The 17,734-nt window shown below is 30.2% G+C and overlaps 2 protein-coding genes and 1 long non-coding RNA gene across 4 annotated transcripts; 2 read left to right on the top strand and 1 right to left on the bottom strand.

Moving 5' to 3' along the window:
- Positions 1–3,524: 3,524 nt before the first annotated feature.
- Positions 3,525–5,214, top strand: LOC114186289 (uncharacterized). Its single transcript, XR_003605003.2, has 3 exons — positions 3,525–3,728; positions 3,829–3,895; positions 4,933–5,214. It is a non-coding gene; the product is annotated as an uncharacterized LOC114186289 (long non-coding RNA).
- Positions 5,215–8,530: 3,316 nt separating this feature from the next.
- On the top strand, positions 8,531–11,368 carry LOC114183880 (transmembrane protein, putative (DUF2358)). 2 transcript variants are annotated; one of them, XM_028071045.2, is made up of 5 exons: positions 8,531–8,763; positions 9,120–9,355; positions 9,762–9,842; positions 10,293–10,637; positions 11,097–11,368. In XM_028071045.2, the coding sequence occupies exons 1-5, from the start codon at positions 8,613–8,615 to the stop codon at positions 11,196–11,198; spliced, it is 915 nt and encodes a 304-aa protein (XP_027926846.1). In that variant the 5' UTR covers positions 8,531–8,612; the 3' UTR covers positions 11,199–11,368. The 2 variants fall into 2 exon arrangements, with proteins under 2 accessions (XP_027926846.1, XP_085530036.1); XM_085673910.1 differs by having other exon boundaries at positions 8,567–8,763; positions 9,109–9,355.
- Positions 11,369–12,484: 1,116 nt separating this feature from the next.
- On the bottom strand, positions 12,485–17,395 carry LOC114183767 (aspartic proteinase 36-like). Its single transcript, XM_028070895.2, has 10 exons — positions 16,935–17,395; positions 16,640–16,769; positions 16,144–16,391; positions 15,678–15,905; positions 14,907–15,069; positions 14,758–14,831; positions 14,244–14,334; positions 13,761–13,836; positions 13,306–13,377; positions 12,485–12,740 (listed from the first exon to the last, which is right to left on the bottom strand). The coding sequence occupies exons 1-10, from the start codon at positions 17,153–17,155 to the stop codon at positions 12,598–12,600; spliced, it is 1,446 nt and encodes a 481-aa protein (XP_027926696.1). The 5' UTR covers positions 17,156–17,395; the 3' UTR covers positions 12,485–12,597.
- Between the last annotated feature and the right edge of the window lie 339 nt (positions 17,396–17,734).

The raw sequence follows: 17,734 nt of genomic DNA, 5'->3' as shown, positions 1-17,734 counted from the left end.
TCGGTTTCTTTATTTTTTTTAAAAAGGCAATGTCGTCCTCTATAAGGACGTTTTGTGTGTGGTGGAAAAAGTGAAGTCGTCGTGTAATATGACAACTTCACTTTTTTAGTCTTTTTTCGTAATTAATGATTTTAAACAAAAGTACATAAAATTGATAATTGAAATTTTTTTAAAAAAGTAATGAAAAGTGAAAATTTTTAAAAAAAAGAAAAATAATCAAAACTGAAAAATTTGAAAAAAAGAAAAAATAATGAAAACTGATAAATTTGAAAAAAAAAATAGGAAAAATAACGAAATCTGAAATATTTGAAAAAAAAGAAGAAAAATAATGAAAAGAAAAAATTTTGAAAACATAAATAAAAAATAATGAAACAGAAAATTAAAAAAAAAAAGTGAAAAGTGAAGTTGTCATATTAGAGGACGACTTCACTTTTCATTTGAAATCAAAATTGTCGTCTCCAACGACGATATTGTTTAAAAAAAAAAACAAAACAAAACCGGCCGGGTGGAGGACAACTTTACCTTAATGTCGTCCTTCCTCATAACGACTTGACCCAATTTTGAAAAAAAAAATCAACAGACTCTATTTTACAATTTTATGGTCAAACAGACCCTGAAATACAAAAAAGCCAATGGGAAAAAATGATTAGGAAGTGACTAGCATGTTCTTTTGGAGGTGATAGAAGGTGATGGGAGGAAAGGATTAAAGGGATTGACTAAAAATTCAATCTCACCATCTATAGTGAGATGAGATTAGAATGTGACACAACTGAATTTACCAAATTACCTTTCATTATTTAATTTTTGTTACATGTGATTTAGCGGTTAAAATCAATACACACGTGTTTTTAGTTCATTTCCTTAATTCTATGTTAACGATAATAATAATTTATTATGGTTATAATAAAAAATTATTAGTTTTAAAACTATTGTTAAAAAGAAAAAAAAGTTTCCATGTAAATTAATTATTTTCCACCTTATATATTAAATTTATTTTTATACAAAATATATTGTATCATTCATTTTTTATAAATATTTTTTTTTATATTTTCAATCATTCAATAAAATTTATAAAATAATTTAAAATAATTTATATATAATTTTATATTACTTGTAACAATAGGGACATTTTGGTAATCTAACTTTGTTTTTCTATTAAAAGTTTTTTTAATATATCACACCAGTCAATTCAATCACAAACTTCACTCTCTAATTCACTCTAAAATCACCTCTGAATCATTTAAAAAAAATAACACTAATTTCATCCTCTAATCATTTCTATCTTTCTCTCTCTCCCTCTAGTCAGTCCTCTCAAAAGAATACAACCTAAAAAAGGACTCTGACCTCCATTTTTTTTATATTTATATAAATTTGTATAAATATTTTATTTTAATATATTTTATATATTTGACACCTCCATCGCAGTTTATCAAGTGTTTGATGTAAAAAATATGTAAATCTTATTTTCTAATATCATTAAAAATGAATGAAGAATATCACATAACTGTATAATAAAGAAATCAAATAATTACAAAAAAGTAAAATTTATCATCTATGTAACTTATTTTATCACTAAAAGAAATTTTCGTTAACAACTAATTTTAGTGACAAATTATTAATCATTGGCGATTAATTTAGATATTATTTTACAAAATAAAAAATTACTACCAAAATATTCATTATAGTTACTAATAATTTCTTTTTAATAAAATTGGTTAGTATTTCTTTTTAGTGTATATTTGATGATTTCTAGTATCAATTTAAAAAATTAATTATTATTTATACTCATATTTGTATTAATTTGAAATTTTTTGTGTTAAAATATGAAAGAATTGATACTATATACCGAAATGATTTCATTTATTATTTCAAATAAAAACTATTTAAAATCTATTTTAACGGTATTTTTGTTAGATTTATCGTATAATAATATTATTATTATTATTATTATTTATTTATTTATTTATGAAGTAATTACAAATTTGTATTTTTATAATGTATTTAGACGTGTAATTGATTTCAACTATAAAATTCATCTTAAATTAAATATAAATTTCACGTCAATAAAAATCAAATATTTGTTTCTTCGTCAAATAATCGATTCCACCTTTACTAACACGTTACGAAACACACGCTTAATATAACATTTGAGTACGTTTGACCTAATGACTTCAAATCATTCTCATTCAAACTTGGTATATTCGGTAAAACAGATGCAAAATTACATGTGGGACACACCATTACTTAATTCCCATGTTACTTCATTGCGTCACAACATGGATACGTACGATAACATTTTAGTATTACAAGACAAAAAAAAAGAAATGTAATGTGTTTTTTCTCTCTTTCAACATTTCTCTCATTTTCCTCCATGAATATATTATTTTACTTTCTTTCAACACTCATTTTATTTATTACATTATTTTAAAAAGTTATACTTTTTTCTTATTTTGAAATATAAATATTCTTTGGACCTTTGTAGAAAGCATAGCATAAATTTCCACGCCTAGTGAGTGGCTTAAGCTAAAGAGGAAAAGATGGTAGGCAATGAGGTAACCTACTTTCTTCTTCTTTTCTTTTGGTGCATATATACCATTGACTAATTGAATACTTTATTTGCGTTGAAAACTTTTAATTAAATATATTTTGTTTAAAAGATTAAATATGTTTTTGGTTCCTTAAGTTCGAGTGGATTTTAGAATTAATCTTTTTTCGAAACTTTATATTAATTTAGTCATTCATCTTTAAAAATACGTGAATTTAGTTATTCTTACCAAATTTTGTTAACTTTATTTGACATTTTAAACACATTTCATGATAATATTTGAATTAACATTAAAGTGAAAATGTGTTAAACGGTGTAAATAATTCAAATATTATCATGAAATGCGTTTGAAACGTCATATAAATTTAACAAACATTAGTTAAAAGAACTAAATTCACGCATTTTTAAAGATAAATGACTAAATTGATCAAAAGTTTTGAAGATGGACTAATTCTAAATTTCACTGAAACTTAAGGACTAAAAACATATTTAATCCTATTTAAAAATATATATTTTAGATAAATTAATATACCAGAATTTATATAAACTATCTTCCAAACAATAAAAAAAAATGTTTCACTTTTCTTTCTTTCTATACAAATATTTTCATTCATTATAATTTTGTATTACCAACAAAAACTATTTGGGATTTTTCACAGAAGACGTATTGTTATTTGTACGCATTCCTCTCTCATTTTTGTCCGATTCATTCGCATAGAGTTATGGATTATTTTTTCTATTTTGTTCTTATAAATGGTTCACACATGTGAAAGAAAATTGAAAAATAACTTTAATAAGATTATTGACAATTTTTTTTTATCTTAGATCTAAATCCTCTTCTAAAAAATTAGTATGGGTAAAATTATGTCAAATGGAAAAAAAACTTAAATAATTATTTCAAGAAAATAAGAAAACATATTGTTAAAAAAAGAGCAGAAAAAAAATTATTTTTAAGATGCAGGTGTAGGAACCCAAATATTTCAACTCCTTGATCTCTCTTCTCTCTGCCACCCACACCACAGAAACACCTTGCACTTCACAACACCCCTTCTCCCTCTTCTTTTCCTCTGCCTTCTCTTTACCAAAAGAGAAATTCTGAATCACTTTTCCCCTGTTGCAGAACCTAAACCTGAGGCCAATTCAGGATCTTCCCTCTCAGCTTCAACTCCTCCTTTTCCTCCATGTAAGTCACTCCCAACCCTTACATTCCTGTTTAATTCGAAAATTTGTAAAACCTCTTTCTGCTGTTGGGAACCCTTCTCATTTTGAACTTGTAATTCCAGCTCACTAAGTGGTACACCTGAAGCTCTTGGGTGGGAGGATCTTAGCTAATTAGAAAGATATATAGAGGTAAGGGAAGCTAACCAATCTCCTTAATTCGAATAGGAAATCTGTAGATGAGTTTGAATTACATGTTTGATTGATAAACTGGTGTTTGAATTGCATGATTTGATGATTAATTGATTGTGATTGAGATATATTGACCCACCGCATGTAGGAACAGGTTCGTGACCTGGTATTTTCGCCTAGCCGAGTGACGCTCGCCTGAGCGAAAACACCAGGAAACACACCTCTATTCCTACGCGAAGTCTCGCCTAGGCGAGCTAGGATCGCCTGAGCAAGATAACAATCTCGTCTGGGCGAACCAACCTAGCCTGAGCGAGAGTTCACCTAGGTTTTCTCCTTTGCCACTGTTAGTGTCTCGCCTAGGCGAGACTGGCTCGCCTGAACGAGATAACCTCTCGCCTAGGCTAGACTTTTTAGCCTGAGCGAGAGCTACTGCAGTAGTGGTGCTTCAAATCTGCTTTCTTTGGTAAAAATGTATGTTTTAATGTATCCTTGTACAACTTAGGCTTTGTATGATTGAAATGCTACCATTGATGTATTGTATGATTAAATTGGATGAATATATATTATGAGAAGATGAGGTTAAAATGGAATTTCAAGGGAAATCCAAGTGGAATTATAGTGTGTGTAAGGATGTAAGGAATCTATAATGGTTGGTGAAACTCCAATAATCATTCAAGCTCAGATAGAGCGGAATGAATTATGTCGTGAGGAGTAGCAGGAGGTCCTTGTCGTCGGACTTGATCAAGTCTTAGACGTGAAAGGGATTTACCCTGGGAACGGTCGGGTGAATACTCCATGTGTATAGGCTCTGCAGAGCTTGGGAACCGTTACAGGTGCAAGTCACCAAGAGCTCCAACGTCGCTTACACAATCCGGATATCGAGTCTAGAACTTATGATTGAATTATGTGCTATGAATGATATCTCTAGTTGTGAAGTGTATTGATGATTTCTTTCAGTTAGCTTACCCTTCTTGTTTGTGTTGTCTGCTTTTGCATATTATCCCTTTGCAATGATCACCTATGTTTGGTGGGAGTAGAGCAGAAACCAGATGGAGATGCCCCCTCTTGAGTAGGAGTTGGAGCCTGGCAAGGAGTGCCCACTACAGTTAGATTTCTACTGTATATTTTGAGGGTTTGGGTGTAGTTTAGCATCCTTTCTACCTACTCTTACCTGGTGTATATGTGTTTATAGATGTAGTAGTGTACAGGACTGTACTAGATACATATACTATGTGTGTATGACTGCTACCCCTACTATCTGCTATCTTTGATTATGATATAATGTTTTGTTTGATAATATGAAAAACTATTAAATGGGATGTTACAACAGACATACTAATAATTCGCAATTGGCGATATTTGGACTTATTACTAAACTCGTTATTTATTGGTTATCTTTCAATCAATTTTCAACCATTAACAAATATATTAATATGGTATCAATCAATAAAAATAGTTAATCATTTTAGCACACCAAAAATCGTATAAAAGAAGAAATAATTACTTATATGAGTTAAGAAGCTATGCGAGACTAGTATCCAACCAAGCTGCTAAAATAGTCAATACCCAATAATACATGGAAAATATTAATAATACATTTTTTTTGCCACTAATTAAGATATGTCAAAGTTATACATTTTTATTTATTTTGTGTTTAATAAGTTCCAATTATAATATTTTTAATTTTAGTAAATCCTAATCATTTATATAAAATATATATTAGAATAAATGTATCGTGAGTTACACAATTGTCTTGTGATGGCAAGTGAGTCAAGTTATAATCTGAGAATGAGATTTCTAGTAAGACAATTGTTGAGAAAAAGATTGTTGAAAGTAACATCAATTGTCTCATGACAAAAGTCAAATGGATCATATCACAATCAAATTATAATACTAATGGGTTGTTACGTTCTTAACTACAAATAATTACATTTAACTAATGACTATAATTTTTATAACTTTTAATTGAGTAGTAAGTGCTCGATCTAAGAAGATGTGATAAAGTTGTATTATTATCTTTATCAAGTTTAAGAAGATGCTCACCAATTTAATGAAGATAAAATTCCTGCTTCTAGAATTGCCTTTTGCTTTTGGAATTTAGTGCCGGCTGTGACCTGAAATTTGAGTTAATTTAAGGGAAATTGCAAACATTCATCCATCTTTTGAGATGAAGAAAAGAGAGAAACATGAAATAAAGAAACAGAGAAGAAAGTGTGAAATGTAAAGTCAGAAAAAGTTAGCAATATGAAGGAGAAGAAATTATGAAAAACAAAAGAGTGTATGCTTATAGTTAACATTGATTTATCTGCATGTACTAAATGGGATATGCCATCTTCTTTAATATTTTCTCCTTTTTTAACTTCTTGGATTTTTATAATTTTATTTATTTATTCTTGTTAAAAAAAGATAATATATATTTTTTCCTCTTCATTAACATGTGTTGTTCTTTGCCTATTTTTTTTTTATTAAAAAGAGGAATATTGAATATCCAAAAACCTGTTTGACATGGATTAAAATTAGTATTTGATGTTATTATATTGAGTATTGATTATTTTAATTATTAAAATTAACGTAAACACAGCGCTATCGCATCTGTGTGTATGTATTTTTTAAATATGCATAATATCATATTAACAGGTGATATTGTAGTGTCATTAAGTTAATATATAAAGTAAAATTATATTTATTAAAAATAAAATAAAATATATAAGAGAAGATAAGAAAATAATGTTTATAAATAGGAAAAAAAGAAGAAACAGAAATAAACTGTTTTATAAAAAATTTCTAAAATAACGATCAATTTTTAAAATAATGTAATAAATAGTTATATTTTAAAAAATAAAATTAAAATTTTAAAATATAAAAAAAAAGAGAAAATGTTCTTTATATATTATATACATTATTATTTGACGTTATTTACAGTTTAAAAATTCTTAGAAGAATGGAGGTCCACATCAATTAGATATAATAATTTACATTAATAAGTAAGTCAAACTTTTTTTTTTACTTAATGAGTTTATCAAAATAGACTTAGACATAAATTTTACCGGTCTAAAATGGTAATTTGTTCAATAAAAAGTTTTATATTTGACTATTATTGTTTTAATTTCTAAATATGTGCTAATATTATTGGTTGAGTTTTGTTGTCCTATTCCACCTGAGAGATTATAATTTAATAAACCTTTCCTTTGAATTTTTCTAATTTGAAGAATTAAAAGTGAGTTACTCATTATTTCAAGAATTAAATTAGCCATGTACTTATATTTGAAGCTGTCATGACAATAAGTATCTTAGGAAAATATTTTTGAAAAATTATCTTTAAATTGTGTTTGCTTTGAATATCACAATTTTTAGGTCCCAATTCTAATTAATGTGAAATTTTGTAGTATATACTCAATCGAGTTTCTTAGTTGAGTTAGAAGGTAAAAGTAATATACAGCTTTTATTTCTGTTTTTATATAGACGTTGTAAATATTGAAACTTAAGTTTGCTAAAATAATGTTATTTTGATCGATCATTTGAGCATTATTTGTTTTGGAATTTATACTTTGTCTTCAAATGAGACATCAATAGTTCAAGAATTAGAAATGTACCTTAAATTACTCTAAGTTTCAACTGTAATGTGTGACTTTTGACATATTGAAACACGTCTCCCACTTTAAAACTAAAAAATAAAAACCTTTTTCTTTTTATTAATTGACATATAATTATAATATCTCAAGTTCATTAAAATAATACTATTAGAATTAATTATCACTTTCAAAGAATTATCAACTTTAAGTTGAATATTTTAAGATTTTTTTTTCGTGTTTCAAAAATAAGTTATATATATATATATATATATATATATATATATATTATTTTCAAAATTACCATTGTTATTAATACTTCTCTCTTTGAATATATGTGAATACAACCTTCAACTTACTGGGATATTTTAATTTATAAATAATTAATGCGATAAACATATAAATTGAATATTTTAAAAAGTAACAGACGTAATAAAGTGATTTTTATAAATAGAACCAGAGAAAGTATTATCTTGGAATAAGTCTGGGATATCTTTTTTTTTCTTTTCGTATTTATTTATTGGTTTTGAATCTATTTTCTGTTTTTTTTTTCCCTGAAACTACACAAAACAAACTTTAAGAAGCTACTGCTATTTACACTCCCCTTTCGCTTTTTGTTCCAAACTATCTGCTAACCACACCCCTTATCCCATCTCTTTCTTCTAATTTTAACAAAAATGGAATGCAGCAAAAAAATGTAGTTCATAAAGAAAAAAAATCAAATTTCTATTTTTTTAAAAATTATTATAATTGCAATAAAATATAATTTTACATATATATTAAATTTAAAATTAAAAAAATTATAAATATTTTTTTTTTAATTTACATGAACGACTTCATGACCTCGTAAAGTCTAAGACTTTTTACTGATTTTTTTTGTGTTATTGTCGGTCGAACATTAAAAATACAATCTATTAACATTTTAAATATTCTTTTAATATATTTTAAAATATCAAAATTAATATTAGAAAATCCAAATTCAATTGTGCATGCATTTGCATGGCATTTGATAAGGAAAGGCCCCACCTTATCCAGAAGTTAAGTGTAAAATACTGAGAAAAAAATGGAAAAAAGAAGAGGCTCTTGTTCTCTGCATATCTGGTTTCTAATCCAAACCAAATCAACCTTCCGCCACGGAATGGGGAGACATGGCTCTCACTGCCGCTCTTTCTTCTTCTCTTTCTTCCGCCGCCGGAATATTCCCTCGCCCCACTAAAACCACACCCTCCAACACTTTCCCCTCCTCCACCACCTTCCACCACCACCGTCACCACCACCACCACTCTTTCTTCTTGCGAGGTTTCACTTCTTCTCTTTCTCCTTCACACCTTTTTACAACGTTTAATTTCTCATGCATGCATGCATTCATAATATAAAATACTGAGTTGATAGTTTCAGTAGAATTAAAAGGGTTGTTTTGATTCATCAGATCGTCCTTGATTATAGTTTCATTAATTAGTACTTTTATAATTTTGATTCGTCTTATTTCCTTTCCTTCTCTTTCATTACTTGAGAAAAAGTTTACCAAAATAATCTTAGTATATATATATATATATATATATATATATATATATATATATATATATATATATGTATGTATGTATGTATGTATGAGTTAGTGCCATATGTTGATGTGTATGTAAGATGTTTTGCAGTTGCAAATGATGCTGATAGGAGTGAAGTTTCATCTGATACTGGAACCAAGGCACCATCATATTCAGAAGCTGATAAGATGGTTGATGGTATGGACTTTGGTGAGCTTTGCAATGAGTTTGAGTGCATCAGCAGCCCCTTGGTAGAATCTACTGCAAGACAACTTGCACGAGATATACTTGAACAAAGGGAGGGAAATCGAGCACTTGGAATCTTTGCTGTTTCTGTCACATACAAGGTCTTGCTTTAATTCTCCTTAACACACACCACATGTTCTATATATGGTCTGTTCCGCGTTTTCATCAAGAAAACAACATGCTTCATTTCTGGTGACAGTGGTTCCCCTTTGTGACAGACAGAACAAGGGATAGCAGTTTGTTTTCTTCATTGAATTTTTATGCCAATGAAGAGTCACATTATAGTAAGGGGAAACAGAAAGGTTATTCAAATAATGATAATGTTTCACTAGGACATTAGGCACAATAGTTTTATGTAAAAATGTAGCATACAATGTTGTTGGAGTAATATTATTATGGTTTTTGATATAAACAGATTGAATGATTAATTGTTTAATTGATATTTCTTTGGACGGTTCTCTCTAGCTGGATTTCATGTTATGTCTATGATTCTGTTATCGTGTTCAGGATCCTATCAGAAGTTTTACTGGTCGTGAGAAGTATAAACGAGCACTGTGGGCTACTGGTGCACTAGACAACGCATCTGTGGTGAGCTCAATTTCTAGGATCCTTCTCCTAAAGCAGCAAATCCATGAAACAGGGATATTGTGTTGTTCTTCTCATTTTATAGCTACCCTTGCTTGATAAATGCTTTGTTTTTTTAAGTTGGTAGGCTGGAACAACACTTAGGCTACATATTACTAGTATCAATTGTTGAACACCTTAGGAAAGAAAATAACTACATCAGATTGAGTTTTTATTGTTGTAGTTTTCATTTTTTTTTAAGATAGACTCTTCCAAAGTGACAAAATGTGTAAAGGTGTGAGTGCACTTTGAAAGTTATTTTATCCTGTAATTTTTTCTCACCTAGTAATACTAGAGGATAGATTAGAAACAAAAATTAATGTGGTGTTGCTGTAATGAAATAAAATAATCTTTCCTAAATATACGAACAATAAGTCAGTGTTACAGTTTCTAAAATTGTTTATGTGATGACAGACTGTGCAGGAAATGGTGATGCTGTCAACCAGTGTTTTGAGTATCAAATGGACAATAAGAGGGAAGCCAAAATCTGTTATTGGAGGAGAAGATTTAGTACTTAGAATTACTTCCAAATTTACTCTTAACCAAATTAGTGGTCAAGTCATTGAGCATGAAGAGTTTTGGGACTTATCAGCTTCATCTGCTAGTGCTCAGACATTTTTCTGGACATCACGTGCTCTCTTCTCTGCTATTGAATCTGTCAAAGACTTGGCAGACAATGCTAAGAATTTGAGTAGTAAAATTTCAACCAAAAAAGAGAACTTGGAGATGTATCCAGATCCTTCAGGAGATCCAACCAAGGTTAATTCTTTTTCTTCTATAGATAAATTCTAAATGCCAGGCTTCAATGTCCTACCTTTTCTCATATTGGGTACTTTCTATTTTACTTAAATTAGTTAAATGCTTAATCATAGTTTATATATTGGCACCTAAATGATCAAGTGACTTTGACTTCAAAGTGATGTTTGAATAGGTATATAATGAGTACTTATTAAATTCCATCTCATTTTCTTTTCTTTCAGGTGTTTGTCGGTAAGTTTATCCAAATATAAGCAAATTCATATTCCACTTTCTTAAACTCAACCAAACATACCTTCATAATCAATCAAGTTGTTCAAACCTTAAGTTTATGCCATTGCATTCATTCTCACAAGAATCTGATTATATGAATGCTTTGCAAGAAATATTAGCCTACACATGAAAATTAGTACATATGCCATTTTTTTTCGTGAGTTGTTGATTGCTTTTACTTTTATTCAGTTCTTCCAGAGGGATGATAGTTTTCAACGGGATGCATACCAGATTGCACTATTCCTGGCAGTTATTTATTTGGTGGTACAGTTTCTAAGGACAACTTTGTAGAATCATCCTTCCTTTATACCAACTCAACTTGTATCTTCTACAATAGTTTATCATTATAAATTGTGATTATCAGCTTATATAGTCATCAGGTTGTTCTGTCAAAATTACAAGTAAATATGTATGTTCTTATTTGTGAGTGTGTCTATAAAAATCAGACAATTCTGTTGGAACTTTTGGCAGGTTCTTCTGATACCACAGCCTCAAAGGACCATTTGATTATTCTGCAACAAAACAGGCTAACAAATATTCAGGATGTGTGTGATATTTTGTTTAAAACAGAAAAGTTTTACCTCTTAATGGGGGAAAGCCAAAACCAACCAGGATCAGATGACAACATAAAGTGAAGAAATTGTAGCAGTAGTTGGTATATGGACTATTCTTGTTTAGCACAATAGGTATAAATAACATAACCAACTAGAATTTTTCAAGTATACTAAAATGGTTTAACTCATATATTAGAGGTTTAAACCATTTTTAAACCAAAACAGTTCTTGATATATAAATTATATTAGAGATTTAACTCATTTTGTTATAAGATAAATATTGCATAAAAACTTCCTATTCTTTGTTTAGTCAATTGAACCCTTTTTGTGATAAGTGAAATATGGTTTTGCTATTGATTTTCTTTGGCTCAAAACTATCAAAATAATATTTTTCATTCAAGTATTTACATATTTGTTATGCCATTGGAATATAAAATGTACTTTCTAAAATTAGGCAAATTCTTTAACTATTACATATTTAAACAGTTTTTTTTTTTTATGGTTTTTGAATAGGATAAACAATTTAGTCAACTTCATTTATGGTGATTTTAAGAAAAATGGTTAAAATTTAAAGTTTTAGATGGAAGAATTTTTGACTCAGGAACAACTGTTTATGCAGTTGTACTTTAAGGGAACAGAAGAACAATTACAGTTCATAAATTATTGCATGAGGTTTCAAAAATGTCCTTTCTGATAGATGGTACCCAACCATGCATTCTAGGTGTAATTTGATGCCCATTTCTTCAATCACAACAAATGACCATTTCAAAATGTGATTAAGAAAGCTATATTCATTTTTGCAGGTGGAAAGTACAGTGTGATTTACTCAGCAAAAAATTATGGATCTTACATGATGAACAGTTTACAATAAACTATTTTTTAACAATTTTCCTATGCAGCAATAATGCAATATCATCACAAAAATGATATTGTGTCCTTTAGAACTTTATGCCTTTTCTCTTTTAAAAAAAATTATACAAGGAGACAATTGAAAATAACTCAGGAATCCCTCCCCTATCCCACTTCTTTTTCTATGTAGTCGAGAAATAGTAAATTTATTCCAATGAAGCTTACCATCAAGGAATTATGTTACAACAAATTGAAATAAATACCACCCCCTCTATTACACTGTTGATTTAAGAGCTTAGAATTGTAATAAGCATCATTAAGAGCGTTAATACACTTCCTATTATCACGGTGGAAGCTGAAGAAAGATCATGTGAGCTCACTGCATATACCTTTCCAGTTTCATCATCCTTCACTTTGATGCTGGAAGAGCCTACACAACCAACAACACAATTCTTAAGTCATCTTCTAGAACATGTCTGTTCAACAAATTTATTAGTAAAAGACTATAAAAGTGTCATAACATCAATTAGATATTAGACCAAATATAATATATAAGTGGATATAAATTTCACACCTTACAAACCGATTTTGTGGAGTTAAGTTAAACTTAAAATCCATTTCTTAATATGGTTTCAAAGTCATGAGTTAACCTATTCTAGTAAATTTTTTTTTTTTAGTCTATTGTTTCATCCGTTATTGGACTGCTATTAGACCACCTATTAATGTCTAGTTTCACGTACAAGATATATATAACTTAACGTGAGGAATGTATTGCGTTAAGCTTAAAATGCATTTCTTAACAATAATGGAAGCAAATAGAAATATAATAAATAGTCCTAGAACATATAATAATTCCTTGATGACAAGAATATCAAAGGTAGGACTAGATTGATGGAATATGATTGTTATTAGCAAATATTGGAAGAAACAATCCTAGGTGATATCATTGGTAATATAGCCTTAAGAAATTTAGCATGTAATAAGAGGGTACGTACAATTGTAGTCGGTCCATCCAATGGTCATGTTTTCAAGATCATATACAACTAACTTGTTTGACAGCACCAAATCTGCAATAGGAAACAATTCCATGTAAATAAATGATTGTCATCCAATGACACTAGTTTCCAAAATGATCAGAAATTTTGAATTACCATCAATGAGGTTATGTCTATTATTAAATTTTACCACACAGAACAAGGAATGTACAAACATGATATGAAAGTTTTTAATTTAACAAAAACAGCTATCATATAACAGAAACAGACTCTTCAGCTCACAACATTATATGCAAGTTCTTAATTTAAGATAAGAGACAATTAAGAATAGAATGCATAAATCAAAAACAATAATAACCAGTAAATAAATTATATTATAAGTGAATCATAATTCAATTTTCTTTTAATAACATTTCAGCTAAGCTGACATCTCAAAGCAAACTTCGAAAATTTACCTCCAAGAAGAATTATTTCTTGTCCATCCTTAGTTTGTGCCATACTTTTTTGCCAGCCAACACACCACATGTTTTCCTGAGTACAATGACAAAAGAAAAAGTAATATTAAGAAATAACAATATTGAACATCTGAAACATATTTTTCAAAATTTAAATTTTCTCCAAAAAAATTGGGCACGTTATGAAAAGCAGATTGCCCTGAAAACTCTCCAATGGTAACTTAAATTTACAGGTGTAGTCAACAGTGAGGTGAAGATAAATAAACCAGTTAATTTTCAAGTCCATAATAAAGCACCTGGTAAATTTAATTTCCAAGAGGGAGAAATTAATTCAGGCAATAGGTTAAACTTTATGGTATAGTATCCATACAAAAATAAACTTGTATATTGTTTGACTGGTTAAACACGTAGCAGCCACAAAGGTTTTCATCAAATTAGAATATGTATATACGAGGAACAAATACTTGTTCAAATTTCACTCACTTTAAACAGGAATAGGTAATCATGAGGATAAGTTGTCAGAGTAAGTCCCTCCTCAAACGTAAACTTGACATTTGGAAATCCATTATCAACACTGCAAAGTTACAATGGTCAACAAAAGTTAAGAGATGCATATGCAAGAAAATAGATGCATATGCAGGAAAAGAATCATGAAAGAACATCTCAAGAGTGGTATTTTAAGAAAGTTCCTTCAATGCATCCTTGGATATTAAAAAATCCTCACAGTACCTACCAGATTCATTCACTTCATCAATAATCTAAACAGTAATTTTAAAGTCAATAAATTGATTATGTCAAAGCTCTGCCACTGCTAAAATTCAAAAATAACAAAAAAACACAGTTTTTGTCAAGCCATAAATTATGGTAATGCTCTGTATATGTAAATTAAATAAATGACAAATCAAATAAAGAGGTCATCACACCTTAATATTGGAAAATGATACTTATGTCAAAAGAAAATTGAAGCAAAATAAAGTCACAGAGATGAGTATCATACTTATCATCAAAACGGAAACATGTAAATTGTTCTTCAACAAGATATAATTTCATTCCAGGCTGAGCAGCCAAAACCTATCACAAAGAAGAATAATCATGAGAATTCAAGTAGAAAATATTGATTTACTTAACTCTTAAAATTACTCTTACCTTGTCTAATACTTGCTCATAAACTGAGGATGGAAGATAAGCCAGAGTGGTACCACTATCTATAATTGTTCCCCTCCCACTTGAAAAATCAAATATATCTGTGGGGAGTTGTATAATGTCCCCACCAACCTCCAAGTCCTTCATAATCACATTGTAGTGTGCCCTAAAATAGTCAGTAGACTACAGTTAGAACATAATTCCAGTACCAAAACTTAAACTTGATTTAAACCACATTAGAAGAATCTGATATAACATCTGCAAAATAATCAGAGCTCTCAGAAAGTTTTGCTGCATTGCTTATGTCAGAGATTTCACAATGAATCCATCTTCCTAAAAGATGACGGCCTTACAAGAATAAAATATGAAGAAAAGAAAACTTTATTCAGTTGTGTATGGGATCAATTTGCCCCTCAAGTGGACCACAGAAAACAAAAGGACTTATCTGCAATATCCAAAACAATATCGATAAAAACCCATTACATATTATTTGTGTTCCACTTATATATCTCACATTTATAGTATTTTCATCAATTGGTCAATTTTATACCATAATCATAAGGTTTTTACTTAATATATCAAGACAATAAAGAATTCAAAAGTCAATAATAATCTTCAAAACTCATCAGAAATTAAATGGAAGTACCCTTGTCATTCAATATATACTACACTAATCAATCAAAGTACAATTATCAAACAACAAATCAAATACAGTTAGTTACAAGAAATATAACATGGTATGGGAACAAAAGGCTAAGACGATTCCGCACATACATTTTTGGTACCAATGAAGTTTTGTTAAATTTTGGCTGCACTACTTCCCCAATGGCAAATACTCCTCCTCCATTGTAACTGTCAAGACAGTGGGAAAATACCCTTTTCACCTTTCCAGCTGCAGCAAGTTGTGAAAGCACAGACGCATTTGATTGTCCTAAACCAACTATTCCATCAAGGGATTCATCAGAACCTGAACTCAGTGTCCCAGATTGTTTAGCTCCACACCTATCAGCAAGTGAATATTCAGGAAGAAATAAAACACAAATGGAATGATGACCTTTTTCTTTATGTATTTACCAACCAAGGAAGAAGCAATATTATAGCTCCAAGCAAAACAGAAAACAAAAGCCTAGTGCTATGAAGAAGCACTTCCTATGCAGAGGGTCTAGGGAAGGGTAACCATGACCTTTGGCTCACTAAATTACGCATGTGTTAGATGTGAAGAGTTATAAATTGCACTCACCCAAAAATAACAGTGCTATTATCTGGTACAGTACTGTGATCACCATTGGCTCGGTCGAATGTAATATAATCCTTAATATAGGACCCAGAGGTTGTACTTCCATCTCCATAAGTTATGCTGTATGGACAGGCCATGTCTTTTGTGCAGCCAGAAATAGGACCATTATATGTGGAAGTGCAAAAGTCATCGTTACAACCAACCAAATTTGAAGTTGTGGATTGTGCAGGGTCGTAGAGGGTTAAGTCCATCTGCAACATGATAATAATAGGGTAAAACCTACATTGGTAATATAAGAATATCACATAACTCATATGTCACCTCATGTATCCAAAATGTACAACATTTGATGTTAAACCAATCACTAATCAATCACTCTGATTCAAGAACAAATGAAGCAAACATGTACCGTGCATTCTAGCATAACAACTTTCGATATACTTAAATTTTAACCAAATGGCATGAATGTTGAAACAGTAAATTAAGTGTGGATACATACACCAAGACCACTTTTCCTGGGACATGTTGTGCAGCCAACACAATTCACCCACAGAATATCACTCCCTGTATCAACTTGCACATAGTAGTCCTTCGCGGGAGAGCCAAGCCCAATTTTTGTATAATACAGCCTGAACAGATTACACAAACAACATCAAACACGCAAATAAAAAATGGAGACAACCTTCAGAGCATGCAACACACAAACCACACATGATCGAGCACAAAAAAAAACAAGATTTACATGTGAAAAACAAAAATGTGAAGAGAATAAAGAGGAGGGAAAACAAACGGACCCATTTGAATTGGCACGACCATTGCCACCGAGAGGGATATCAACGGCAGAGAGAAACCTTCCTCGGCGCTGAGCATCGTGATCTTTCATAGCAGCAAGGTTTTCAACGGAGCCTTTGAATTTGCGTTCGACAGGGAAAACCAATTTGGCATTGGCAACACAAAAAAGTTGCAAAAGAAACAACCCCACAAGGAAAAACGCCAATCTTTCTTTAAGATCCATTTTTTGGGGTAAAGGGTAGCTTCAAGAAAAAGCAACAACGAAGAACAACAACACGGAAACAACAAAAGACTAATTCAAAACCATTGCCGACCCAGACAGAACATAAGGGTCGGTGAATGAAACAAAGAAGTGGGATAGGGGAGGTATGAAGAAACAAACAAATACAAAATGAAAGTGACGCAACTTTGATAAACACGGACATACGAGAGCGAGCGAGCGACAAATGGAGAAAAAAGAGGGAATTTCGCGGTTTCAATGCTAAACGACACATCTTGTACAACATATTTAGAATATATATGTTCATGTTTTAAAAGGCTTAACCATAAATAAACAAGATTGTTCCTTGTCACTGTAAATTTAACGTTCTTTTCTCTCTCTTATTTTTGGTTCTTTTCTTTGTTTCGCGTTGTTCAGGTTGTTCCTTCTTCTTCTACCTGTTCTTTTTCTTGTAATCCAATTTTCAGTGTCACTTTTTTTCATTCCAAACATGCCCCATTGACTCCACTTTGCCACCTATTCATTCACCCCATTTTTCGAACAAAACATAAACATGCATCACACGCATGCATCATGCATCTT

This window comes from Vigna unguiculata, chromosome 5 (assembly GCF_037176805.1).
Source record: "Vigna unguiculata cultivar grain cowpea cultivar isolate G323 ecotype 2 chromosome 5, ASM3717680v1, whole genome shotgun sequence".
NCBI classification, from domain to species: domain Eukaryota; kingdom Viridiplantae; phylum Streptophyta; class Magnoliopsida; order Fabales; family Fabaceae; genus Vigna; species Vigna unguiculata.
This window is presented reverse-complemented; position numbering and strand designations above follow the sequence as displayed.

What these genes read in the sequence shown, in the direction of transcription:
- LOC114183880 (XM_028071045.2), top strand. Translation starts at nt 8,613, where the DNA reads ATGGCTCTCACTGCCGCTCTTTCTTCTTCTCTTTCTTCCGCCGCCGGA. An exon ending in CCACTCTTTCTTCTTGCGAG is followed by an intron (nt 8,764 to 9,119) that starts GTTTCACTTCTT and finishes GATGTTTTGCAG; the next exon opens with TTGCAAATGATGCTGATAGG. An exon ending in CACTAGACAACGCATCTGTG is followed by an intron (nt 9,843 to 10,292) that starts GTGAGCTCAATT and finishes ATGTGATGACAG; the next exon opens with ACTGTGCAGGAAATGGTGAT.
- LOC114183767 (XM_028070895.2), bottom strand. Translation starts at nt 17,155, where the DNA reads ATGGATCTTAAAGAAAGATTGGCGTTTTTCCTTGTGGGGTTGTTTCTT. An exon ending in ACTTCATTGGTACCAAAAAT is followed by an intron (nt 15,070 to 15,677) that starts GTATGTGCGGAA and finishes TGACTATTTTAG; the next exon opens with GGCACACTACAATGTGATTA. An exon ending in TGGATGGACCGACTACAATT is followed by an intron (nt 12,741 to 13,305) that starts GTACGTACCCTC and finishes TTGGTTGTGTAG; the next exon opens with GCTCTTCCAGCATCAAAGTG.